At 46.7% G+C, this 26,589-nt stretch overlaps 1 protein-coding gene across 1 annotated transcript; it reads left to right on the forward strand.

The window, feature by feature from the left end:
• The first annotated feature begins 5,920 nt into the window (after window positions 1-5,920).
• Window positions 5,921-26,587, forward strand: LOC118778143 (myotubularin-related protein 3-like). Its single transcript, XM_036529524.1, has 23 exons — window positions 5,921-6,078; window positions 7,285-7,395; window positions 11,838-11,914; window positions 12,219-12,293; window positions 13,858-13,950; window positions 14,116-14,232; window positions 15,567-15,590; window positions 16,810-16,892; window positions 17,199-17,365; window positions 17,675-17,771; window positions 18,087-18,200; window positions 18,739-18,941; window positions 19,364-19,495; window positions 19,808-19,919; window positions 20,630-20,825; window positions 21,360-21,545; window positions 21,951-22,121; window positions 22,350-22,495; window positions 22,946-24,266; window positions 24,481-24,588; window positions 24,764-24,852; window positions 25,065-25,091; window positions 25,852-26,587. Exons 4-23 carry the CDS (start codon window positions 12,282-12,284, stop codon window positions 26,003-26,005), a joined length of 3,552 nt encoding a protein of 1,183 aa, XP_036385417.1. The 5' UTR covers window positions 5,921-6,078; window positions 7,285-7,395; window positions 11,838-11,914; window positions 12,219-12,281; the 3' UTR covers window positions 26,006-26,587.
• Window positions 26,588-26,589: the final 2 nt, after the last annotated feature.

A 26,589-nucleotide genomic window follows, 5' to 3' on the forward strand; every position in this document is an offset into this window, starting at 1 on the left:
GCCCCTCCTCTCTCGCTGACCTGCTGCCCTCTCATTAGCCTCCCTCATACCTCCCTGTTAACCTGCCCCCTTCTTCATTAGCTTGCCCTCCCCTTGTTAACCACCCCCTCTTCGTTACCCAGCCTCCCCTCTCCTCATTAGCCTTTGGCACCTGCTGCTGGCCCACAGCCAAAAAGGCATACAGCTCTCCCTGGCAACCGCAGGGTCCTAAAGCTGGTCAGAGCACTGATACCACTGTTAATATGCCTATCAGAGCGCTTGTCATGTACTGCAAGTGATGCTGGACTGGGATGACTGGCATTGCTTGCATGCTGACATATTACCTATGCAAGGAGCTGAAGGCAAACTGAGGCAGGCTATGAGCACATACCTTTCTACAAGCCCTCAGCCTGATTCGCCTCTCTGTACCTGTGTTCCATTTTTCCTTCTGTACGCAGGTGCAACCCAGGTGAGATACAGCGTGCTAGAACCGCCCCTGTGGAACACAGCTCTCCTTGCCAGCCTCTGAGCCAGCTGGGCTCCCTGGATTCACACTGTCATATATTATCACCCAGTAACACCAGCCAATGGAAGTGCCAATGCCTTGGGGTAGGGGTGGGGGGTGTTATTACTGGAGGGAGACTGTGGGAGGGCTGTCTGCACAGTTTCTGGGAACATTAATGATCTAAATAAAGGTGTAATTTGCAAAAGGCCATTTTCACCTTGTCATCGCTTTTGTCCACAACACTGTCCACTGGCAGATCCTGAACCGTTTTTTGCAACGTGTTGATGGGTCTCCTGCGCTGTGCCTCACGCAGCTGAAATGACTGATTACCACAGGACTGGAAGGGTGTTGGAGAGGGCAGGGGGTGGCAGGGGTTTACGGAGGGGGAAAAGTGTACAGCAGTTGTCATCTGCCGCCAGACATTTGTGCCGATGGGTCAGGGAAAGGACGTTTAATGAGCCGTTTAGTCCAGTTTCCATGGCCACAAGCCTGGCCCGCTTCCACGGGGCCAATAAAGGCACTACTGTGGGAAGATGCAAAGGACACTGACATACAGTAATCTGCCAGTGGAGGGCTGATAGCCTGGTTTGTGCATGGGAAGCAATAAGAATTTCAGTCTGAAAAGTCTAGCAAGGGTAAACTCATCATCATCGTCGTCATCATCATCATAATGTTTCATCTGTTTTAGAGTATTTATTTATGTTAACACGTATATATTTACTTTTATACTGTTATAATGTTACACAGTATTTACATTACATTACATTCATTTAGCAGATGTTCTTATCCAGAGTGACTTCCAGAAAAAGAACAGAAGTGTATCCATTGAAGCTGAATGAGTGTATGAGTGAATGAGCGTCAGACCAGGAATATAAGAACACTTCTGTGTGTGACACTGTAATGTCACTATAAATAGTCTGTATAAAGTGTTCATTGAGATAAAAGGGTTATTGTGGTTGTGATGCCTAGTACCCAGTATTACTATATTACTACACTGATGGCTCCTACAATATATTACTGTACTGTGTGTTACTTGTCCATTTGGTGTGATGTTGGTGTCTCTGAGTTATTAAAGGCAGCCACAGCAGCTGCCTCCTGTAGGAGTCTGCACAAGTGAGGCAGGGGTACATCAGCACTCACACTGCAACCAGAATGCCATGTGCACACTACCAAAAACCCTCATATACACCTGTGCACACCTGCATACATACACACACACACACTACTCTTATTAGGTCCCTGAGAATAAACTCAATCAGATGTCTCTAGATGTCTCAGTCGTTTCTGTCTCCATTTCCCAAAATAGTTTTCTACTGCCACTTAGTGGCTGCATTGTGTAATTGTAAACCTCTTTTCATTCCTTGCAAAAAAGCACTATACAAACACATTCCTGCACCGACTTTAATGCCAAGTTCTCCTGCCTGCTCTCACTTTCACAGCCAATCCCCAGAGCTGACACCTGCAAACTTAAAGCCAGCCCCAGGGCTCCAGTCAGTATTGCTCCAGAGGAGCTCCTGACTGAAATGCTCTTCTATCACCCCTCCCACTCATCACATCCTCAGCCGTGCCCACTGCCAGCCACACACCAATCCTGTCTACTCTCACCTGGAATCACCCTATGGCTGCACTCAGTCTATAACATGTACTAATTCTCACACTCCACCCAAACTCCTTGAACAGAAACTTTACACAGCATGTCCAAACCACAGCAATTACATAGCATGACGAAACCACAATAATTACACAACACGCCCAAACCACAACCATTACACAACATGCCAAACCATAGCCATTACCCAACATGACAAAACTGTAACTGTTCCACAAAATTGTGACTTGTGGATTTGTTGCTTTGTTTTGGACAAAAGATGTAAGTGGCATATACACATATTTATATGAGTGCGTGTACATATTTACATTTATTCATTTAGCAGACGCTTTTATCCAAAGCGACTTACATAGGTTACAGTTCTTTACAATGTTATCCATTTACACAGCTGGATATTTACTGAGGCAATTGTGGGTTAAGTACCTTGCCCAAGGGTACAACAGCAGTGTCCCAGCGGGGATCGAACCGGCAACCTTGCGGTTACGAGTCCTGCTCCTTAACCACTATGCTACACTGCCGTCTATGCATGTGTATGTATGTGTGTGTGTGTGCATTTATGCATGCATGAATGACAATGACCATGAATTGACACCTGTCTTGCTTTTGGCAAGAAAACTGCCTTTTTGAATGGCTACTAAATGGAAAAAAGACTGCCAGTCACGCAGTACAGGACATAAACAACTGCAATTTTTTGAGTGTTATTTGGGACACAAGGTTTATGAACAATTTTATTGCTGAATCATATAAACTGTTGGTGTGGCGTGCATTCATATTAAACAGGCTGAGAAGCACTGCCTGGGAAAAAGTACTCAAACTACCTCATGGCTCTGCAGGAAGGGAAAATATTTCTTTCTCAAAGGCATTAAAAAAACGTTAAGTGTCCTTAAACTACATCTGTAACAATCTGACATTGAATACATTGTTGCTAAAAGACAGTGCATTGTGTCTTTATTTTCTTTAAATTTCACAGCAGCTAATATTTAAAAGATTGAAAGATGATGCTTGTTTGGTTAGGCACAGATTACTTTAAAGTGTCTTCAGTGTGACCCTCATGTTTTCTGGAATAAATGTCTTTGTGAACAATATAAACCTACTGTTTGCAATGCTATCAAAAGTGTAACATTTAAACAGTTTTAACAGAAAAAAAAATCTAACAAACATTTTTACCTGTAGTATCGGATTTGTTGTCTGTATTTAATCAGGCTTGTGAAAAATATGGAGGAAACTGTATTTGTGTGACAGAAGCAAATTTCTTCACAATTGGTAAAAAAGAGGACTGTAATACTGAAACTGTAATGCAGCCAGCACTAACTGGGGTAATGTAAAATACCACAAATTCACACATGCATACTGTATGTTTTGTACAAACCCAGCAGCTAACTCTCATGAAGAACAGACTGGGAGAGTTAAGCTTGACAACCTAACGATGGAGTGATAAAGTGCCGCGGAAGATGATGCAATCTGAGTGCATTAATCTGGATCTCCTGGAAACATAATATCAGCACATTCCTGTGATGCAGACTGCCCTTTGAACTGCCTGTGCATCCGTTTTCACCAACTCCATAAGGAAGATTCACAAGAACCAATGGCACTGCTGCGCTGGAGAGTAATGGAGACAGCATGGAAGTACTAGAAGATGATGGAGACAGCACTGCTGTACTGGGAGAGTGATGGAGGTCAATCAAGGTGTATTTTTACAGCAAATATTTACAATCATATTTAATACAGAATTGTCAAAAATTCTTGACAGAGTATGTCTCCAGACGCAAATGTGCTTCAACAAAGAAGAAAACTGAGCAATGGAAAATGCAATTAGGAGAAAATACTACAGTGACTCCTATCTGACTGGCAAGATGGGCTTCTGTTGCTTGTGGTGGGCTATGGGTGGGGGAGGGTCACATCCAACAGCTAGGGGAGGATTGTGGGGGTTTTCCTATCCAACGGCTTTTTGTCCAGTGAAGGAAGATGAAGGAAGGAAGGTAGCATCCTGGCAGCTGGAGACTGAGTTACAGATGCACTCACAGCTCAGATGGCATTTTGGAAAATGAGAGAGAGAGAGAGAGAGAAGGAGAGAATGAAAAAGGTGGCAAAGGCGAGAATAACAGTGACCAAAATGAGAGAAAAGCAACTGATCACAGCATGTATTGGTCAGTATGACACTTGCTATATCAGAAATTTATCATTAAGGGTTATTCATTTTTCATTAACACAATCTCTGTTATAGGTAATGAGATGACCCCATAAACTTGTTTTTGTTAAGTGCTGGTTTTAGCTCCTCTTTATAAAGATCCAAGGACACAAAGAAAGAAGACAATATTTATAATCCTGAAACCAGGCTAGACAATGCATATTTTGTACTATCTACTTGGCTTTATCATATTTGCATCATTTGATAGTCTTAATGAATTTACTGAATTATTGTTATTATTTAATGAATTATTGTTCTTGATTTTGAGTCAAGTGAGTAAAGTTTGTCTGGTCATAATAGAATATCTGGTAGTATTGCTATTGTACTGTGCCTTTTTCTGCATGGTTTACTGCAACACAATGTACGGTGATTACAAAGATAGTAAATCAGCTGTAACAAGACAGCCAGATAGTATAAAACATACACTGCACAATAAATATGATGTCATGCTTGTACTAACAGAATGACAAAATACAGTGCATGATTGAACCAGTGGAATAACATAACCAAAATAAAAATATACTTACATACCAGGATTAGACACATCATAAAAACTGTGGCATTTCAAATGAAATTGTGTCATTAGATTACACTAGTGACAATAACAACATTGACAACATAATTGTCAACAGAAAAGTACATTTAAGTGAAGTGTGGGGAACTACGTTCCTTAAGCCCACGACCTTCGGGTCCTTTACAGTACGAGACAACCACCCGAAGAAAACATCAGCCGGCGTTACCAAGGAAACAGGGATAAAATGAGGATCTCCGCGGCTCATTCTACCACTGTTACTATACAAGTTTTGCGAGCTTCCTTAGAAAACAGAGGTCTTATCGTTCGCTCCCCTAGAAGGAATGCTACACGCCTTTCCCCTCGCAAATCCCTAAGGTACCTCTAAGCAGATCTTAAATGATCAAATATTACTTTTCTCTTTCTCGCTACTACCATAAATAACCACGTGCCTAAATTTCAAACATTTACATTTCGTATTATGCATGGAATGGTATCAAATTAACCTTTTATTAATTGTATTTGTGTTTTCTCTCATTTTCCTTCTTATTTCAATATTTGTCGTTCAAATGTATTAAAAGATTGATGACTGACGCACTGCTTTGGCAAATCATTTAGGAGGCGTTTCACAAATGTACAAAACTAGCTGACTGCTTCCAAAGGTGTGTTTTTCTCGTTTTCTCTGAAGTTATACCTTCAATAAGTCTGATAGTTGCAATCTGATAGTGACTCCAGAGGTAAGCACATGTCTCGGTATTTAATCTTGTTGTTTACAGTTCGCCCACCAGCGCAACCCCCTCCTCCCCACCCTCCCATAAAATGTAAATAGCTTGGAACTCAGACCTCGTGCTTACTACCATTTTATTTAGGGGCATCAGACAGAAGGAGACGTTGCGCAGATAAACTAATCTGTATATCATATAGATGTATCACTCTGGAATTGGCATCATCTAGCCATCATGATCAGTCCCACCACATGACATATAGATTGTCGCCCAAAGCTGCTCAACGACAGCTCAACACTGATACCAGTGAACAACCAGTTAATGCTCGCCCAGTGTTACGTGATTACGCAATCTACAAACCTTCTTACGTTGCACGTCACGTACTACCCGTAGTGCAGGGACGCGGCGCTGGTGGTTCGGGACGGGTGCAGAGGGAGGCAGACTGATACGGCGCTGGGTCTGACAGCTCGTTTCGTGCACTATTTATTATTTATTGCAAAAATAACGTGGACATCACCGACAGAATCCTTGGACTTTTAATTTACTGAAGCTAAGACGCAGGTGAGTGCACCGGCAGTGTCGCTAGCATCTGTGTGTTGTGGCTGCGGCCTCCGCCAGGGGACCGCCCTCCATCTCATAACAACAACAAAAACAGAGCCAGTCAGCCGGCAGAAAAGAAAGGACGAGGGAGCGATAGGGGTTAGCTGCATAGCTCTCTAGCGACCTATCTCCACGACAAATAGTTAGCATCTGTCATGCCCGGACACATCAGGCCTTCAAATTTGACCTTACCAAATGTGAGTTGAGATCGTGCACAAAATATGGGACAGACAACCGCTTGCAGAACTGCAGGACACACAGGCATAACACTCGAGGGTATGTGAACAGAGAGCAAGGATGGTTACGTTGGCTCGCTAAAACAAGTTAGTCTAGCTAACCTTGGATAGCTTCTGCCGGTCTCTAGTTTAAGGTAAATAGCTATTTCAACATAGTAGGCAAGCTTACTACCACCAGAGCGTTCTCCCTTAAAGCTGTATTGCTTTAATGGTGTTTGTTGTTGATAAAATGTTAGCTACCTAGCTAGCTAAGTCGTATTAGTGGGTCAGGCATGCGGCAAGAAATCGCATTTTTATGAAGATCGGAATGTGCTAAGCGCTGGATTAGCTCGCTATCTTGACAGCTACCTAGAGCTACTTGCTGGTTTGTGAACTAGCTATCTAACAAGTTGTCACGCCATTTCTACGCTACTAGCTAACGTTAGATAATATAATAGAGAACGTTAAAGGTACAGCTAGCCATATAAGTCGATTCAGCTATATGGCTTGAAAACCATTTTCCTGTGAATGGAGAGTGCCATCGATTCAGCAACTGGACTGTAACAGGTCGTGTTTTATTGAGCTGATTTGCTTGACGCGTCTACAGTTTCGCCGTTTTTATAACAAATGTTTCTCTCGACAGTATTTAGCGTCTGGAAAACGATTAGCTAGGGAGCAACTCATCATCTGCGTGTAGCTGTTGGGAGCAATATCCATGCTTTTAAAATAGGTTATTTCTACAACCTAGTCGTTTACAGCAGTCTAGTAGTGGTCTTAGCAAAGTGTGTAATGTAGTCTAGTACTTATTGTGAAAAGCTTTCCCATTCATTTTTAAAATGTAAACTTGGAATGCAAAGCACCGCAGAAATATTGCATTACAACTGAGCGAGTTTATTCAAACAGCGGCGTAAATGGTTTCACTTTCTGGCCTCGTCTTGTTTTTGCCCCACAGATTCAGTCCGGCACCATCGGCAGACAATGACCCGTGAAGCCAAGTGACGTCATTGTGGCCAGTCAGGTTTTTGAGGGAACAACCATCTGCTTTCATTTTTTCCTGTCGCAGGTACATTTCTTTATACAGGATCTGTGTTTCAGTCGAGCATCTCTCTCAAAGCACAGGTGTTAAAACTTAAAAAACTTTAAAAAACATACATTTACATTTACTATGTACTGAAAATACTGCCATTGGAGGTATGGGTTGGCAGGGCGTACCCCATATCTATGCAGCACAGAGAGGCCCTTTTTGGGGTTTTCCACAGAAATAACCATGCTGATCATGACGTCTGGCTCTTCACAGACATTTCCTTCTTCCATCCCACACTGTTCAAAAACACAGAATGCAGATACAGTCCACATGGCCAGGCAATAAATGGCCGAACTTGGACCATTTTCAATTTCTTCTTTATCTTTTACGTCATCTTTTTCTTTTCTCCATCTTAATTTTTCTGTTGTATTACATTGTTGAAAATCGCCCAGTACCCCTAATAGTACTTCTCACGAGTGCTCTGTCCTGCCTGGATAACCTTCGGCCTCTAGCTACATCTATTAATTGTAGCCTTTTTCATAGTGTTGTGGGTAATACTAATTACAGACACACTATCGATAAAGTGCATTGTATTCAGATGCTGCAATGGTAAACCACAGGGCCAAGTGTTTAGAAAGTATTGAGACATTGAGTTACATTCATGTTGTGTAGTGTCTCTTTAGTATGTCTGAGGCAATATGGGCAAAATGAACCAAAAGTCAGTATCATATGAGATACAGAGCTATTTTTTTGCAAATGTTTATGTACTGACATATGGAACATATGTAATTTTTTAATCTGTGGTTAGCATGGTATGTTTGTATACTAAAAGCATTTTTTGTCATAGATTCAAATTGCAATGCACAAAGTACAGGTTATTTTGGAACATGATGCCTTAAGTTATGCCTTAAGAGTCAAAGTAACAGTTATTCAGTAATTGCAGTGTTTATGCAAAATTCATAAGTTTCATAAGTCATAAGTTTTTAAAAAAACATCCATGGGGAGTTTCTTTGGCCAAGGATGGGGGTTTCTAAATGCTGGAATAGAGGTCATCTGTTCCTAGCAGCCACCAAACTGAAAGCCTTTGCATGGTGGAGTGTGAGAGTCATATGATGTTGGGGTTGTTTTTCTTTTTCTTTTTTCCTTTTTGTCATGATCATTTTTTTTTGTGAAACCTCACGTGGGCGGAAATGCTGACTTCTTATGAGGGGGGGGGGGTGATTTGCGGCGCTACAGATCTGCATCGGTCGCGCGGTCAAAGCCGCCATAAATGTTTTAACAACTGTCTGCGTGCTGTACGGAAGTGCTAACAGAGATGTAGACGCATGAGAACTGAACTTTGAGGTTGAGGTGTACGGAAGGATGTGCAGTTGCGGATGCAGTTAGGACACTGATTTTTAAGCAAGGCTCTTTGCCTCATTCCTCCAGTAAAAAACAGAAGAAAAAGGCACGCCAGCCAGTCTCTGTAAGGTTGATGACAGTCAACCTGATGATAGTGGTTATAGTAGGGGCAACAGTAGAATGAACATGGCTGCGACTTTTGCATCTATTGGTCAGACAGCCATGTAGCTTTAGGATAGAAGCTGAAGGCAGGGCCATCTCTATGGGACATATCTGCCTGGACATCATTGCCCTGTTCCATGAAAAGCATACTTGTCTTCATCTCAAACCCAACCATTTAGGGTAGGAGCTGACCATTATTTCCAGGAGTTTTATTCCAGTTGTGTTACCAAGGCGTCAGGGAATAATTTTTCAGTGTTTCACATTCAGCCTGACTTTGGATGTTTTCTGTGTTTTTTTTTGTTAATCCCTCTGGAAACAGTCATGGTACACAATCTGATTGTGAAGAGGCTAGACCAGATACAAGGTGATTGATTAATTGATTTGAGATTAGTGTGCTGGGCCACATTTTCTGTAGTTTAATATGAGAAATATAGTTTTATATACATTTCTCAACAGTTTTTATATCATATGTTAGGCAAGGGTGACCCTTTAATACATGTTTTGGAAGCCATTCATTTGTGTGTATTGTAGTAACTCCAAGAAGCACTTGACATTGGCATAATTGTTAATGATTGCAGCACTTCGGCCTAAGCATTGGCTTTTTGTGTACCACTTTAGGGGTATTATTGCCCAGATTTATGCGTTGACACTGGTTGTCATGGAAGTGTGTGACCGCTGTAGCACGTAGTCTGTATTTTCACTATGGCGTCAGTTCTTGTGTGATGTATTGATACATTCAGTCATGGTTGCTCTGTTTCAGTATGTACTGATACTCACGTGGCCTTACTATATGCACCTATTTACCACTGCTCTGTTAGCAGGTCTGGATAAGAGTGTCTGTATTGTAATACACTAAAGGCTCAGGGGAATGCTCAGTGTGGTAATGATTCCAGTGCTAGAACTGCTGCCCACATACACATACACCCACATGGGTCCAGTCCAGGACCTGCGATTGGTCATCTCTAAAAGTATGAAATGCTAGTTTCCGCTCGGACAGCTGTTTCACTCTGCAGATATATTCTGTATAATCTCATGTATATTCATAAAGCGCATCCTCTGTATCCTGTGATACTGTCAAAGAATGCAATCTGTACATTTCAACTCAAGTCTCTTGTTAAATCTCTTTTGAAAGATACGTGTGAGTGTGTCTAACTGTGATGTGTTTCCCCTGATTTCATCTCGCTGCTTGTACGTTTGTGTGCATCATCACCATTGCCTCTGCGTTCTGTCCACTCCATCCTTTGTCTGCATTGCTGTGCACCTGTCTGCTCTCACCCAGCCCACGCGCTTAAATAAAGGCTTGATTAGAATGATGATGATAATGTTGATGACGGAAACGGTAATCCTTTTGATGGAATGTTCCGTGGGCACACAGGTATTCATACAAAATTACCTTTTGATTTGAGTATTTTAGGTCTTATGTCTCTGCATGACAGAAGTGTGTGGATGTTTATTTGTGTATATGCAGATTACTGATGTTTTTGACTACAGGTAATAGTTTATTGTTATGTATAAGCGTGTGCATGTGATGCGTGAAGGATCAGTAGTGTACCGTACTGATGTCTGCCTTTGCGTAGGTTGATACAGCTGAAGTGACATCATCAGCGAGACGCAGTGATGTCATAAGTGATGGCTGCTAGGGATTCCGTAACTTGCACCACAGGATCACTGCAATGAGTCAGCAGGAAGTGAGGTAGGATAGCTGGATGGGGTGTCACTGCGCCGCTCTGCCGGCTGTGTGTGGTCTGTCACCTCTCCCCTGGTGGCATCTCGGCCCGCTGCTTGTGACTCTGTAACTCCTGTTATTCTGGCCCCTGGATCGGGTTTCATTGGCTGCCAGGCTGACCTTTACCTCGGCTTGGCCAGGAGCCTGGATGTAAAACACAGAGACGCGGCCAGATAGGCGCGGGCGTTTTTTACTCCTCCTGTGATTGGCACAGTGGTGAGAGCCAGCCAATGGGGACAGCGATGGCGCGTAGAGGTGCGAGGCAAGAAGGAAGCAGTGACAAGCAGTGATGTTATCGCGTTTGCAGCCAGGCAGGAAGTTGGCCGGGAGTTATCTTTATACCAGATGCCATTTCACCTCGTCTTTCAGGTTAATTCATCTGCATGCGTGCATGTATATACATGTGCATTTGTCTGAGTATATACATTTGGTCTGTGGTGTCACTCAGTACCAGGTTAAGACTATGATATATCCTTTCCAAAGTTCTGTGTGATGTTTTTGTCAACTACATGTGCTGTGTCAGCCTACATGCATTTAATTATTTGTTGTTTGATCTGATGTTTATTTGTTTAATTCCATGCTTGTTTACCACTATCTTTGTGTGTCTGCATGATGCATGTGTTTTTGTGCGTTTTCTATGCATTGTGCATTGCTTTACAGCAATCAGGTACAGCTTTGGGAAGAGATCAGTCACACAGCAACATAATTGTTAATTCCTGTTGTTATAGCAATGAAGTATGAATATATTAATTCTTGTAACTATCTATTCATATTAATATGAACCCTGAGTATATGACCCTAGTGCAGTGTGCAGAGGTATATGTTCGTATGGCATTTTAGCTGGAGCCAGGGCCATAAATATGTGCTTGTGTTCCCTCTATATAAAGCTCTCATATGACCAGACCTGCTGCACCACCAGGCTCTTGTAAATGAACACGACAGGCCCGGGATAGGTCAGGTTTAAATTTGCACTGTGTTTACACAGATGGTTGAAAACCTTACAGATCTACCAGATACTGCATCCAGGTGCATTCCATGCAGGTAACGCCACATTGTGGCACAGGACGAATTTGTGGTTGAATGCTCACCAGGCACAGTGGAAGTCTGTGATAAGAGTGTTCAAGTGCTATAGGGGCTGTTTGCAGACTGTTTCCAGTTGAGTGTTCACGTGTGGTGTGTTGAAACCACCCTGAGAACTCATCCACAGTGGTGTAATGAAGATGCCCTTAACCTCCGTCTCTCTCTCCCACAGATTTCAATGTCATCACCCCTGGTGAGGCTTTCAGAACCGAATCGCCACATCAGCTCCTTTCCTGCCCTGTTCCTTTGGTGAGTTTCAGTGCTCTCCATTGCTTATGTGGCACTCCACTTCTTACTGTCTACATTATCTGTGTTTTAAACCACCTCACAAAACAGATAGGAGGTGCAGCTTATAGCATGGCCATATTGAGGGGTTATATACAGAATTTATTGAGAGGTTACTAAAGTATTATTAGAAGGATGTGTTTGTTCGTAGTCTGTGCGGTGTGTGTGTGTGTCCTTTATTGATGCGAGTGGAACTGAGAGTGCGGTGTGCCTGCCATTCCTGTTCGTTGTCGTGGTAATGATGCATCTCCTCTCCTCTCGCTCGCAGAGTACAGCCGGGACCAAGCAGAGAGGTCAGGATTCGGAGGCAGAGTGACTCCAGGGTGCCATTATGGGGGCCAGGGTAATAACCCCTCTCTCCTATTTACTCCCTCACCATTACAGAGGATTTAATGTGTTGTTTTCGCAGGAATGACAGTTTGAGCTATTTCTGATTTTGTAAGAATTAGGTAAGTGTGCTGAATGGGACCGGCCCATTGGCAGCTTCCAGGAAGATCTAACCTGCTTCCAGGAAAATCTGGAGTGACTGAAACTGCTGTGCTTTAGGAACACAGCATAATCCCTGTTTTGTGTAGAACAGTTGTGGGTTGCTCTGGATAAGAGCATTTGTAAAGCAGATAATGTAAGGTGACATCTGTGGGTCTGGTCACTCAGCTTATTAAAACACAAGAGCAGTATGTTTTGAGAAACTGAAAAAAATATCTCTCAAGTGAGTAGAGTCCCTAGAAGAGGGCGGTTCTTGTCCATGCCCACTGTGATTGGTGTAAAGACCTTTTCTGGCTTGGCAGGCCCGCCTCGTGTTGCTGATAGTCCCCCTCACCACAAACTTTTGGGCAGAATCTGTCTCTGCAGAAATGCTCCATTATATCCCTCCCCAGCCATCAGACACCGCTGGAGAACTGCGAGTATCACAGTTGCACGCGGACACGTTCCACCCAGGTGGTACTCTCAAGCCCAGAAACCGTTTCCCAGTCCGTTTGAGTCGTCGGTGTCCGCTTGATTCAGTGCTGTTCGTTTGAGTCTGTTCTCTACGGTGATCTCACACCCACATCTGCTCTGTCAGAACACAGAGCTAGGAGGAGGGAGCCCAGAGCGGGAGTCGGGGCCAAGTGGTCGGGCCATGACCGTGTAGCCATGTCCTTGTCTGGCGTGCGCTGTGGGGGGTGAGGATTGGGTCCCCGTTTGGGTGGTATGACAGAGCGAGGGGGCGTGTCCCCCTGTGGGCGATGGGGTGCTGCGGCAGGGCAGCAATCTGCCCTCTCACGCATGTTAATGCACCCTGTCAGCTGTGCCCACAGTCAGTGAAGGAGCCGATACAATGGAGCCCTCCCCATCACCCTCCGGTGGTGCTGACCTGCTCTGATCCCTCACAGACTGTCAGTAACAGAGCTACACCCCCACTGTCCCAGGGTGCACTCCTGCCAGACTTATGTTGAATATCTCAAGGTGCACAATATTATTGTTAGTATTATTTCAGTTATTGCTATTATTATTAGTCTTCCCTGAATCAAATCATCTCACGCAAGTTATGCTATTTTAATATTAGTGCGCATTTTACATAATCTTTAAAAAAACATTCCTAATTGGGCAAGTGTCCTTGCCAAAAGAGCTCACAGGGTAAAGGTCACATCGCCTGATTACATCATCATAGCAGGCATGTACTGGGTACATGCGGCCCCATGTGAACAGACAGCCTATAATGGTGTATTCTTTGGCAACTGTTGCACTGGGACTGTTGATAAATGGCCTCACAAATGAAATATAGAGACATAGGGCATGGGGGTCTTGTACTGTGTGTAATTTTGTGTGAATTTGATGTGTATTGGATCTGTATTGGATATTTATATGGTGTGTATTTAGTGTGATTTCGATTTCATGTGATGATCTTAACTTGACTTCCTGTGTAGCAGGATGAGGAGGGCCAGGAGGGTCAGGAGCTGGTGCAAGTCAAACAGAACTTTCCCAGGAAGCCCCCTGTCTTGGAGGAGGACAGTCTGCAGGTAGGCATCACCTGACGGGTGGAGTGGGGTGGGGTTGAGTAGGGACGAGTCATGGGTGTGCATGTGGTTTCCGAGCCTTTAACTGTGAGTTTGATGTAGATGTTTCACCCTGTGGTGGAGAGTGTAAGACTTGTGTTTTCTGTTTCCTTGTCCCTCACCCTGAAGGTCCCCTTCCTGGAGCTCCATGGGGAATTCACAGAGTATGTGGGGAGGGCAGAGAATGCTGTCATCGCCCTGTCCAGCTACCGCCTTCACATCAAGTTCAAGGAATCTGTGGTGAACGTGAGTTTGCCCGTGGGCTTCTGTATGTGTGGATGTAGATGTATGTGTTCATCTTTGAGTCAGGGAGTGCTTGTGTGATTGTGTGTATCTTTTGGTGAATGAGTGAATGTGACTGTGAATTTGTGTGTGTGTGTGTGTTTGTGGAGGGAGTGTATGAATGGCCTTGTAATTCAGTTTCTGTTTTGGTGCCTCTGTGGTTCTGCTTTGCTCAAGGGGAACTAAAGTATTTCTAAACATAAATGGTAAAAAAAAAAAAAAAATCACAAAAGCCTGGCATCAGTGTAGGCCTGGTATTGGCTGATAGCATCGCATTAGCGACCTTGGAACTAGTCTTCTTGTCTCCCAGTCTGTAGCAACATCAGTGTTATCGTGAGGGCTGCATTTCAGCCACCAGTCCTGTCCCTGAGCGGCAGCACTGGCTGGTGACCCCACATGCATGTTGATTTTAAGTGTGGTGCCCTTTTAAACGCTGATTCCCTTGAGCGATGGCAACTCGTCCCCCTGTCTAATATGCGTTCCTGTCACGGACCCGGTAAACAGCTCTGTGGTGCACAGAACGTTCCAGACGGCTGGATTGTCCTCACTTTTTTAACTGGGAGGAAAAACATTGAATATTTAATGCATATCATTTTACCCGTCTGCCTCGGGCATGACCAAAAGGTGCGTTTCCACTTCCTGTCAGCAGTGGATTCCCAATTCGGGTTGGAGGGGGGGGTCATATGTGTATCGACCAGGTTGTCCTCACTGAGGGGGGAATGGAAACAAAGCGGCACCTTTCCAGGGGGGCACTCTCATTTCCTGTTTGCCTCAGCCTGCATCGACTGAATGTCTCAGTCAGGGTCACGAGAAACACTGCTCTCAGTAAAGCATCGTCTAAAATGAGTCTGTGTCTGTGCTAATGTCTGTGTGTATGCCTCTGTGGCTTAGTGCGTGTGGCTCAGTGATTGTGTGTGTGTGTGTGTGTGTGTGTGTGTGTCAGTGACTGTGTGTGCGTTTGCATGTGAAACGGCTATGTCATTTCAGGCAACGTGTTCTTCTATGGTTTGGGTAGGAGGTGTGCTGGAATAGCAGCGGGCACCATGCCTGTGACTGGGGCACAGAGGGAATGCTGCCAGGTTATTAACGAGCTCCTGAGGAATTCAAGCAAGGCATTTCAATGAGAGAGGCCAGGGCGACCCTGGGAGGGCAAAGGGCGGGGTGTGCAGTTAAAACAGTGACAGGGCGTGTCACCCAAAGAATGTGTCACCACACCAACAGGAAGGAAGGGCAGCGCTGGCAGTGATTTTGACTTATCGTTTTGTTTTGTTTGCTTTCTGTTCTGTTTCGAATGTCAGAGTCTTTGCTCGTGTGAGGTGTCTGTAAGTACCCATACAGCATTGTCTTGTGTGTGGAGGGCACGGTCCGGGCGTGCTCTCGGAGCCCGAGAGCGGAGTGCGTTAGCTTTGCCTTGCATTTTTCAGCTCTGCATAACTGTTGCATGGGTGTATGCTGTATGACATCAGAGCGAGACCCGTATCGCAGATCCCTCAGCATATGCAGACGCTTTCTGTAATGCTCACCTATGTAACAAAGAGCATGTGCAGATAGAAGCATGAGCCTCAAGCTTCATGATCAGCTGTCTGCAAGCCGTAGAAAAGAATAACTTGCACACCGTGGTGTTAGTGAATCAAGTGGATTGTATTGCATCTTGTTGCATCTTTTCTCACCTGTTGGAAGAGGCCGTTTGCCTGGTTTCAAGACTTTGTCGGGGATAGAGGGGAATCCCTTAACTCATCAGTTCAGATGTAATCACTGCACTCTGAATCTACATGAGGGAAACACACAGAGATGCGAGCTGTTCTTGCAGGTAGCAGGCGCTCAGCATTAGGTGTGTCTGCAGTGGTTTGTGTGTGCATTGCGACTGTCTCTTGAAAGATTTATGATGGGAGCGAGATCCAGGTAACTGTAGCGTATGCACCTTGCCAGTCACTAAGCTTGATGTAGGCATGGCCTTGTAGCTGTGGCTGGTGTGCAGATGGCGGGGGAGGGGGCATGCTGATGCCATAGATGAGCTTCAGTTCAGTTCTTTCGGAGGTGCATGGAATTGCTCTGTGAGATATGGGCCTACATGGAACTGCTCTGCCGTTCCAAAATCAGTGCGGCCATCTTATGTATGGCTAGAGAAATGTTTGAATTGGAATCTGGGTCTGAGGAGTGATCTGGTCATGGTATATCTATGGTTGATGTTCTGTTTATGGCCTCTGGGACCATAGGTGTATACCTACTAAAGTGGTCGTTGAAGTGCTAGTTGATTTACGTGAGACTGTCTTTTCTAGTGTGGCATGCTGAATGTACTGTATTATACTGCTGAATGTAGACAGAAACCATGTGAACTTACAGAAGCACAAAGGTTTCTGTCCTAGATGAAGAATTATGCTGGGATTTGAACAGATTCAATCTTACCCACTTTGGCAGCCAAGTTTGAGCATGTCTTTGGTCATTGCTTGTGGAAGATCTGTCAATAAAGCCACACTGCAGCTGGGGGTGAGACCTGGTGCCACTAGGTCCTGAGTATCTCTTCCCTAACCACCCTCCCAGGTGCCCCTGCTGCTGATCGAGGGCGTTGAGTGTCGCGACATGCTGCAGCTCCACATCACCTGCAAGGACTGCAAGGTCATCAGGTAAGGCCTGTGATGTCATCACCTAAGGTCTTTGAGGTCATCATCACGTGCCTAAGACAACTCTCCCTCTCGCATCAGTATTCCCTGGCAATACTTCAAACCCCCTGCCTCGTTTCCATAGTTACCCCAGCTCATGCTGGCACTCAAAGGGAGCACCACTTCCTCCTTTTACTCAGTCTCATATAGTCCCCTGGGCAGTATGGTTTCTCTATAAGAATGTTCATAGTTCCTCTTTGTCTTGATGTCCCATATTAATGTACTGTGACTCTGTGGATATATGATCTTTGACCTTCATTTGTCTCTCAGGTGTCAGTTCTCCACAACGGAGCAGTGTCAGGAGTGGGTGAAGAGGCTGACGAGTGCAATTCGGCCCCCGTCCCGCCTGGAGGAGCTCTTCTCCTTCTCTTTCCACTCCTGGTGTGAGGGTGTCCACAGCGGGGAGAAGGAGCAGCCAGGAGAGACGTGCAGGCCGGGTACAGAACCCTCTCTCCTCTCTCTTTCTCATTCTCATCTTATACTCGGCCTGTCACTCCCTCACACTCCTCCGATGTTAATTAAAGCTGCTTCCTCTTCGGGTGCCAAGTTAGCTGGCAGTGGATACACTGATATCAGCTGTATCTAAAGCAGAGTGGTTTGGTTATCAATTATCTGTACCCAGCTCCAGTAACACCTGCAGTGCAGGAGCATATCAGTGCTGACCCAGCAAAACCCCCTATCTCAGCCCCCCCCCACTGAAGTGTTTCAGCTTACCTTCTCCTCTCCTGCCCTCTGTTTCCCACCAGGAGACCATGTGATCTGGCGTTTCAGAAATGAGGTGGAGCGTCTGGGCTTTGACACACAGCATGCATGGAGGATATCTGAGATCAACAGCAAGTACAGGTGAGCTGAAAACCACAGCGCAGAGCTAAAATGAACTCTAAATGACCATCAGAGCATTCGGTCCACTGCCTGTACTTACCCTGATAGTTATACGGAAAAGCTGAAACTCATCTAGGGTCAGTGTACCCACCTCAGATCCTATTTCTGGCTATTATGTGGAAAAGCTGAAACTGATCTAGGGTCAGTATAGCTACCTCAAATCCTAACACTGACCGCCATGTGAAAAATATGAAACTGATCAAGGATCAGTGCTTGAAGCTTCCTTGGAATCTGTCTGCACATCTGTGAGGCTGTGCTATGCCCTGGTGCTGCCAGGTTGTGTTCCAGCTACCCGGAGCTGCTGCTGGTGCCCTCCTGGATCACCGATGCCGAGCTGGAGAGTGTGGCAGCCTTCCGTTCCTGGAAGAGGATTCCAGCTGTGGTGTACAGGTGTGTGCATGTGTGTGTCTGTCTTCATTGGTGTGTGTGTTCAGTCTACAGGTATATGTATGCATGTATGTCTGTGTACATATGTGTCTGTATGTCTGTATGGGTGTTTGCGTGTGTTTATGTGTTGGTACGCGTGTGTAAAAATTATGTTCCTGGGTGAATATCTGTGTTTATATGGATGTGCAGACATCGAGGCCTATATGTGTATATGAGAGAGAGAGAGAGCGGGAAAACAAGTTTGTGATTGAGCACTGCCATTGTACCCTTGGGCAAGGTTTAAGCTGAGTTTCTTTAATAAATATCCAGCTCTATGCATGGATAACACTAAATCTAAGCTATGTAAGCTGCTGAGGATCAAGGCGTCTGGTGTGTAAGTGAATGATAGGATTTATTGCATTCATGGGGACCTGGGAACTTTCCTGCCTGAGCAGATGGCCTTGATGAAACTGGGCTGGAAGTGCCCTTTGGTATGCGGTTGCATGTGTGTACAGCTCTTTGTGAACCATGACCGTGTTTCTCTAAACCTCGCCCACACCAGGCACCAGAGCACTGGCGCGGTCATCGCTCGCTGCGGTCAGCCCGAGGTCAGCTGGTGGGGTTGGCGCAGCGCGGACGACGAGCACCTGGTCCAGTCCATCGCTAAGGCCTGCTCCATGGACCACGCCTCCCGCTCGCCGCTGAGTAACGGCACCTGCGGCGGAGAGAACGGCCACAGCACGCCGCTCTCCGACGGCGGCTTCGGTCAGTATGAGGTGCTAAGTGCCCATGGTAGACATGGGAACTCCTGCTGTATAATGGGCTTAAATGACAGATTGGGTTTCATCTGAGCCATATAAAACTGAGGTTCCCAAGTGGCTCAGGTGGCAAAGTGTTCATCTTGAGACCACAAAAGGTTGATATTTTTTAATTGTCTGGGAAGCCATTTTTAATATAGTCTTATCTGATCACAGAAGACTGAGCCTGGATGACATCGTCAGTGATAGGCTAAAATTGTGTAAATCTTTTATGTAAGCGTAGTCAAATAAAAAAACAATATTTGTGTTCACATTTTTTAGCTCAGTCTGTCAGTCTAATGCCTGTAGTCTGTTGCTAGCTGCATAGCGTGAGTGGCCTCTAGGTGGTGACGAGGTGCCTCTCTCTCATCGCTGACTGCTTTGTTGTAGATCCTTCTGGAATGCCCAGCCCCGAGGGGGAGAATTCAGACCTCCAGCCTCGAAAGCTGATGATTCTAGACGCCAGGTCCTACGCCGCTGCCGTGGCTAACCGTGCCAAGGGCGGAGGGTGCGAGTGCCCAGGTAAGGTCACCTGGGGGGGTCACTTCATAAAAAACAAACATAATCAGATTTATTAAAGGTAGTGCATGCACTTGTGCCAGAATGCAAGAGACTTAAAGTTGAACAGGAAGGCATCTTGTGCACAGACATCTGTTTTCATTGCCCTGACTTCTAGAGTAGTTTAGCCCAAATAAATGGCAAATGCTTTTGTGTTTGTACTGCCAGTCTCCACTTTTTTTTGTTTTTTTTGAGAGAACGGTATGCGTCCTTTAAGAATGATCCCTTGCCTGTTGTGGTTTTGTGTGACAGCGCCCCCTTGTGTCTTGTTTCCAGAGTACTATCCTAACTGCGAGGTGGTGTTCATGGGGATGGCCAACATACACTCCATCCGCAAGAGTTTCCAGTCCCTGCGCTCTCTCTGCACGCAGATGCCCGATCCCGCCAAGTAAGCCCCGCCCGCCCTGCCCACACTGGCATTCTGAGTATCAGTGGTCAGGTGTTGATTATGATTTTTCAACAGAGCTTTTTTTTTTTTTTTTTGAAAGTTTCTTTGTATTATTGATTAATTATGTATGTATCACATTTTCTTTAGTATTATTGATTTTTGTTCAGCAAAGCTCTCAACCTGAAATTTTGACATTGGCAGTCTATCCTGAAAGTTTAATACTTGTTTTTAATCAATAAATGCATGATTTGTGGGCTTTTTGAATCATGTTGGCTGTTTGCCATTGCACACGGACTGGCAGTGACAAAAAATCCTAGTTTAATGTGGCTGGACTTCATTTTGTGAACTTTCTGTGATAAAATTAGAGTATATTGGATCAGCTGTAATGGTTATGTTAATGGCATGTGGTTATGTCAGGCATTACTACTGTACAGTAAATCTGTTGTTGTGAGTGATTGTCTGGCTCTAGATACTGCCTCTCTCTCTGCTATCTGTGTGCTGTGTCTTTCTGTGGGTTGGGTTGTTTGTAGATTCTCTGCTCTGTGAGTGTTTGCGACTGTACATTCTGTGTGTGTGTTTGTGGGTATCTTGTCTGTACATTCTCTGCTGTGTGTGTGTGTGTGTGTGTGTGTGTGTGTGTCTTGTCTGTAGATTCTGCATGCTCTCTCTGTAGTGAGGTTTTGCTCTGATGTGCCTCTCCCTCCCCCTAGCTGGTTGTCAGCTCTGGAGGGCACCAGGTGGCTTCAGCACCTGTCCCTGCTGCTGAAGGCTGCCCTGCTGGCGGTGAACGCAGTGGACCGTGACCACCGCCCTGTCCTGGTGCACTGCTCGGATGGCTGGGACCGCACGCCCCAGATTGTGGCGCTGTCCAAACTCCTTCTGGACCCCTTCTATCGCACCATTGAGGTAGGCCCCGAAAGCAGGAGGGGGGTAGTAGCAGGGTGTGAGGTTAAATCCCAAACAGACCTTACAGGTGCTCAGAAGGTGCCTCATTCTGAAATAAAGTAAAGGGTCCCTCCAAAGGGGCAGGCAGATTTGTTCCTTACACTCGTCATAGCCGTATCCCTTTGGCCAGGATACCATGTTCTTGGTCACTGCAGTTAGACCACAGAAGTCCTTTACACTCATGCTCTCTGTAGTGGTCTGTGTCTGTCAAATGCGCTGTTCACCCTGGAAACGGTTAAAACCAAATGAAACCGGTTGTGATGAATGTCATCAAAACCAATCGCAACAAAATGTGGTCCAGCATCTCGGCCATGGTCCGAGACCCCAGGTAGCAAGCTTCACCTTCATTATAGGGCTGAAGCAGCATGCTTCTGGGTCATGTGGAGACTATGGAAATGCTCCCGGACCCAGGAGTCCACAGGTTAGCCTGGTTCCGGTTCAGGCTCTGATGGTAAACACCGGTCCTTACGGGGGCCTGGCGTGGTGTCTCCACAGGGGTTCCAGGTGTTGGTGGAGACGGAGTGGCTGGACTTCGGGCACAAGTTTGCAGACCGCTGCGGGCACGGGGAGAGCTCGGAGGACCTGAACGAGCGCTGCCCGGTCTTCCTGCAGTGGCTGGACTGCGTGCACCAGCTGCACCGCCAGTTCCCCTGCTCCTTCCAGTTCAACGAGGCCTTCCTGGTGAGAGCGGTGATGCTGACCTGCAAAACATGTGATTAGGGGCCAGGCACCCTGCAGTTAGGATAAGAATAATGATAATTATTATGCTTATTATTATTGTTAGTAATATAATCATAAACACTCGTAATATGTTAGGCTGTAGTGTGTTTCCAGCATGCACACATTAAAAAATTCACAGCGTGTATCCCACCTGTAACATATATACAGGGAGGCTATAAAACAGGTAGCATTGCTAAGTGTGCACATCATTTCTATAAATATAATGTCATAGATGTATTTTCATTCAATACTTAATTGAATTACCTCAAGTCATTCACCTGAGAGGTGCACAGGCGTTTGGCTTTTTGGGTGGAGATGTTTGGGAAGAATGAATGAGTGGATGAATGTTTTGTGTGCCGCTCGCAGGTTAAGCTTGTGCAGCACACCTACTCCTGCCTGTTCGGCACCTTCCTGTGCAACAGCGCGAAGGAGCGTGACGAACGGCAGGTTCAGGAGAGGACCTGCTCCGTGTGGTCGCTGCTGCGGCCAACCAATCGCGCCTTCCAGAATATTCTCTACTCCTCCCACTCGGAGACGGTAGGTTCTCTCCCCCTCCCCTTCTCTCCCTCCCTCCTTTTCTCCGTGCCTCCCTCCTTCTCTTTGCCTTTCCACCATTCTCTCACCCTCTCCATCTCTTTCTTTTTCCTGACTGTGCAATACCACTAATAGGCCAGGTGTAGGAAGATAAGAGTCTTGAGTATTAATGTAAGAGTATTGTCATTCAGGTGTATTGTCTGAGGTGTGGGTTTTCTCTGTGTCGTGCAGGTGTTGCGGCCGGTATGTCATGTGCGTAACCTGATGCTGTGGAGTGCCGTTTACCTGCCCAGCTCCTTACCCACCACGCCCTCGGATGACTCGTGCGCCCCCTACCCCGTGCCTGGCGCCAGCCCCGAGGATGTGCCTCTGGGCAGGTGAGTCTCCAGTAGCACCCTGTTTGAGGTGAGACTGAACGGGGGGTGCAGGACAGGGTACAAGGATACTTACTCTATATCTAGATTATCTTGGTTAAATTCATTTGCAGTTATTTTTGAGCTCTCTGTAATGGTTCCAAGGTTATAGCTTGTTGTCTTGGCATCACAAGCTCACTCAAGGATTGGTAGCATTTACTGTAGTTTTAAACAGCCATTGACTAAACAGCCATAGAAATGATTGTGTCATTCACTCCCTCGCTCCAAAGTAATGAGTCACCAAAGTAATGACAATACTTTTGTTTTACTACTAGATGGCGAACAGGCCCTAATAAGGGGAACCGAAAAAGTTAGCCCCTGAATGGCACCTGTATTGTTTTTTTTCCTCTCGTCGGTCCAGTTAACATTTCTGTTTCATCCGGTGGTTTGATTTTTTTTTTCTGCTGACGGAAGACTTCCAAAGACGAGGTCCTTTGACAACCTGTCCAGCGCCTGTGAAGCAGAGGGACTCCCTCCTCCGAACCGCCGCTCCAGCGACCCCAACCTGAATGACTCATGGCAGGAGCACCGCCGCTCTGTGGAGCTCAGCGTGGGCGTGGGCCCAGATGGGGGCGGGGCAGAGGACCAGGAGGGCGGGGCCGATGGACAGCAGGAAGTGGGGCATGTGGGAGGCCGGCCCTCAGACGAGGTGGAGGTGGGTGGCTCGGCTGGGGAAGGTCTCAGTGAAATGGAGGAGCCAGAAGCTTCCACTGCCAGTGAAATCAGGGGGGTTGGGCTTTTGTCAGAGGAGTGCGCAGAAGAGGCGGAGCTCTCCATTGCTGTGGGCGTGGCGGAAGGACAGATGGAAAACATCCTGCAGGAAGCAACGGAAGAAGAGCGAGCTGAGGAGGCACTGCAGGACATCAGTGATGGGAAATGTCACTTGGAGGACTCCCTGGGACCACTGTCAGCCCTGCCTGCTGCTCCGCCTGCAGAGGGTGTGGAAGCCCTGGAGATGCCGGTGAATGAAGAACAAGTGGATCTGGGCCCATCTCCAAACCTAGAGGGACTTGAGGACCCCCGTCCCCTGACATCCCCAATTGAGATGTCCATCAGGACTATGACAAATGGCTATGGTGAGCTGTCACCAGTTGGGCGGGGTGCTGTGGAGGACAGGGCCTCTCCCCAGGGGAATTCTGTTCAGACATTGACGGAGGAGGGTGGAATCAGTTTGAAGGCCACCTGCGGCCTGCCCGCACCCCCGGCCGAGGCAGAGGGCCCCCCTCCCTGCACTGAAGTGGAGGCGAGCAGGGGGGTCTCGGCGGGGCAGGGTGAGCAGAGGACTCCAAACGGCCCCAGGAGGCCGTCGCTCAGTGCACTACACCGCCCCCCTGTGGATCTTGGGCAGGGGCGACCCGTCTGCAACGGGGGGAGCCCAAACGGGGAGCCCTGGGGCTCTCAGCAGGCCAAGGCGAATGGGGCGCGGACCCCGCTCAGCCGGCAGACGTCGGCGGCCAGCGTGGGCTCCCCGGGTGCGCACCCCTGGGGCCTGCACCAGCGCTGCCTCCACGGCACGCCCCCCGAGGCGGTGGGGCGGGGCCGGCTGGACGAGGACGGCCTGACCCTGCACAGCGACGCCGTGCAGCAGCGGCTGCGGCAGATGGAGGCGGGGCACCAGCTGGAGGTGGACACGCTCAAGAGGCAGGTGCAGGAGCTGTGGAGCCGCCTGGAGGGCCACCACAGCGGGAACCGTGGTAATGGGGACCGCGGCAACGTGGACCCCAGCAACAGCGTGGTAAGAGAGAAAGCGGGGCGTCTCACACTGTCAGGTTGTTGGTTTGAACCTTGGGTAAACATTGCACTGCTAGGGTCGGAACAGTCAGAGCTTGGAAATAGAAACTTGAGAGACAAGGGATCAAGTCAAGAACATTACAACACTTCTGGTGAGCCTGTCTTATCTCACTGTGAAGATGAAAACTCTCTGATCAGTCTGTCTGTCTGTCTGTCAGAAGTTCCTCCCGGACTCGGAGTGTAACGGTGATCCTCCCTGCCTGTCCCGCTGCAGTGCCGAGCTCTTCTCAGAGGCCAGCTGGGAGCAGGTGGAGCAGCAGCACACGGTGAGGGGCGTGGCTTTGCAGGATCGGGGGAAGGGCTGTGGCCGCATTGTGCCAGGCAAAGAGCATGATCATATATGGCCGTGACCCAGGGGTCAGGAATGGTCGAAATGGTAATCACAGGTGAGATTGCAGTATCTTGTGGAGTGTGATTGTAATGACTGTCTGATCTCTTTAGGTAACACAGTGGTATCCAGACAACCTGAAAGCCCAGTGTTACGGGTGTGAGAACAGGTTCTGGCTGGCAACCAGGAAACATCACTGCAGGTAACACGTGTATGCACATACATGGACACACACACACACACACACACACACACACCCACACCCGCACAACACTCATGCACAACACACACACATACACACACAGACACACGGTATAGTGATGGAGGTATGATCATGAGTCTAACATTTATCCACCTCTCTCCTTACCTCTCCCTCCATCCTTCCTTCCCTCCCTCTCTCCCTCTCTTTCACAGAGGAAAGCAGCCTATAGAAGAAGCCTGGTAAGACTCTCATACTGTTCTTTGTGTTCCATCTCATTAACTTGTTTCTTCACCTTCTCCTCTACTTAATCAATAGTCTGCGTGTAGTAGCTGTAGTATAGCGTGGATGTAGTCTGTGTAGTATATAATGGGACCCATATGTATTTGACCAGTCGGCGTGTTAGAATGCATTTGCGCGACTGCCCCCTCTGGTCCAGCATGTTTTACTGCATGTGCACAGGAACTTGAGTCTAATGATGGGAGGGTGAGACCCTGTAACAGATGAGGATGTCATATGTTCAACATCATTTACTCATATGAACCAGTGAAAAACTTTGGTTTCCCAAATCTGTGATTCTAATTACTGAGTGACTGATAGCACGTGGAACACTACAGCCCCGCCCATTTTGAGGTTCATGAAGCCCCATCCTCCCATTCTAGCCGAGGACCCCAGTAACAGGGAGTAACCATGATCTATGCATTTGAACCCAATTGGAAGGAAGTGGAAAAAGAATGGTTGCCTCTACTTTACTATAGTAGTAAACGTTGACAGTAATATGAAACTGCAGCAAGTGCAGTAGTTACACAGGATGTGGTGTCATGCTTAACCTTCCTGTAAGATACAGTGTATCGCTAATAAACTATACATGCTATTACACAATACCTTTTAATAAGTGTAAGTTTAAAGGAAGCTACAGTCGGAGGGCATTCTTTACCACTTCCTCCACCCCCAGAAGCCATGAGCAGTCTGACTGACCATTCTCTCCGTCGCCCCCTGTAGGAACTGTGGGAATGTGTTCTGTGCCAGCTGCTGTGATCAGAGGGTTTCTGCGCCCAGCCGCGTGTGTAAGGCCTGCCACAGCAGCATGCGTGTGTCCGCCCTGCCCCCCGTTGACCTGGAACTGGAGAAGCCCATCACAGCCAGCTCCAATTAGCCCCCTCTCACCCACCCTCCAACTAGCTACCCCCACCTGGGGCAGAGTGTGGAGAGCTGGCGGAAAAAAAAAAAAAATAAAAAAACACCCACTGCTGAGGAACTGAACTGAGTCCCCCAGAAGAGTGAGAGAATGTTGTATGCAGGTACGCACCTGTATACGTGTGCGTGCATGTGCAAGTGTAATGTGCTGTATATATCCAATCTCACACGTGCGTGAAAGTTTAATGTGTAAATATATATATATATATACATACATATATATATATATGATGCCGTGTGTGTACAGAAATAGCAGAAGGCTGCGTATTGAAAGAATTGAGAAGCACTTTGGGTGTGCGGTGCTGCAGGACAAACGGACAGATGGATGCCGGAGGCCGCAAAAGCTCAGAGAGACTTGCTTTCCTCATGGAATTTATTTTTCTGTTTTCCTTCTTTCGGACTGAGCTACAGTGCACCCTTTCCCGCTGTCTTTATTTTGCGTCTGAATGAAATTGGGCAGGGCATGGCGGTGGGTGGGAGCGGGGTGTGAATGGTATGGAGCTCAAAAGTTGAAAGAATAAAAGTACAACACTGCCCCAAACT

The sequence above is a fragment of the Megalops cyprinoides genome, chromosome 5, assembly GCF_013368585.1.
Source record: "Megalops cyprinoides isolate fMegCyp1 chromosome 5, fMegCyp1.pri, whole genome shotgun sequence".
Lineage (NCBI taxonomy): Eukaryota > Metazoa > Chordata > Actinopteri > Elopiformes > Megalopidae > Megalops > Megalops cyprinoides.

Bases quoted from the DNA above. Each gene is read 5' to 3' on its own strand.
- LOC118778143 (XM_036529524.1), top strand. The intron at 17,772-18,086 runs GTGAGCTGAAAA...TGGTGCTGCCAG, and splicing joins GAGATCAACAGCAAGTACAG to GTTGTGTTCCAGCTACCCGG. The intron at 19,920-20,629 runs GTAAGCCCCGCC...CCCTCCCCCTAG, and splicing joins CAGATGCCCGATCCCGCCAA to CTGGTTGTCAGCTCTGGAGG.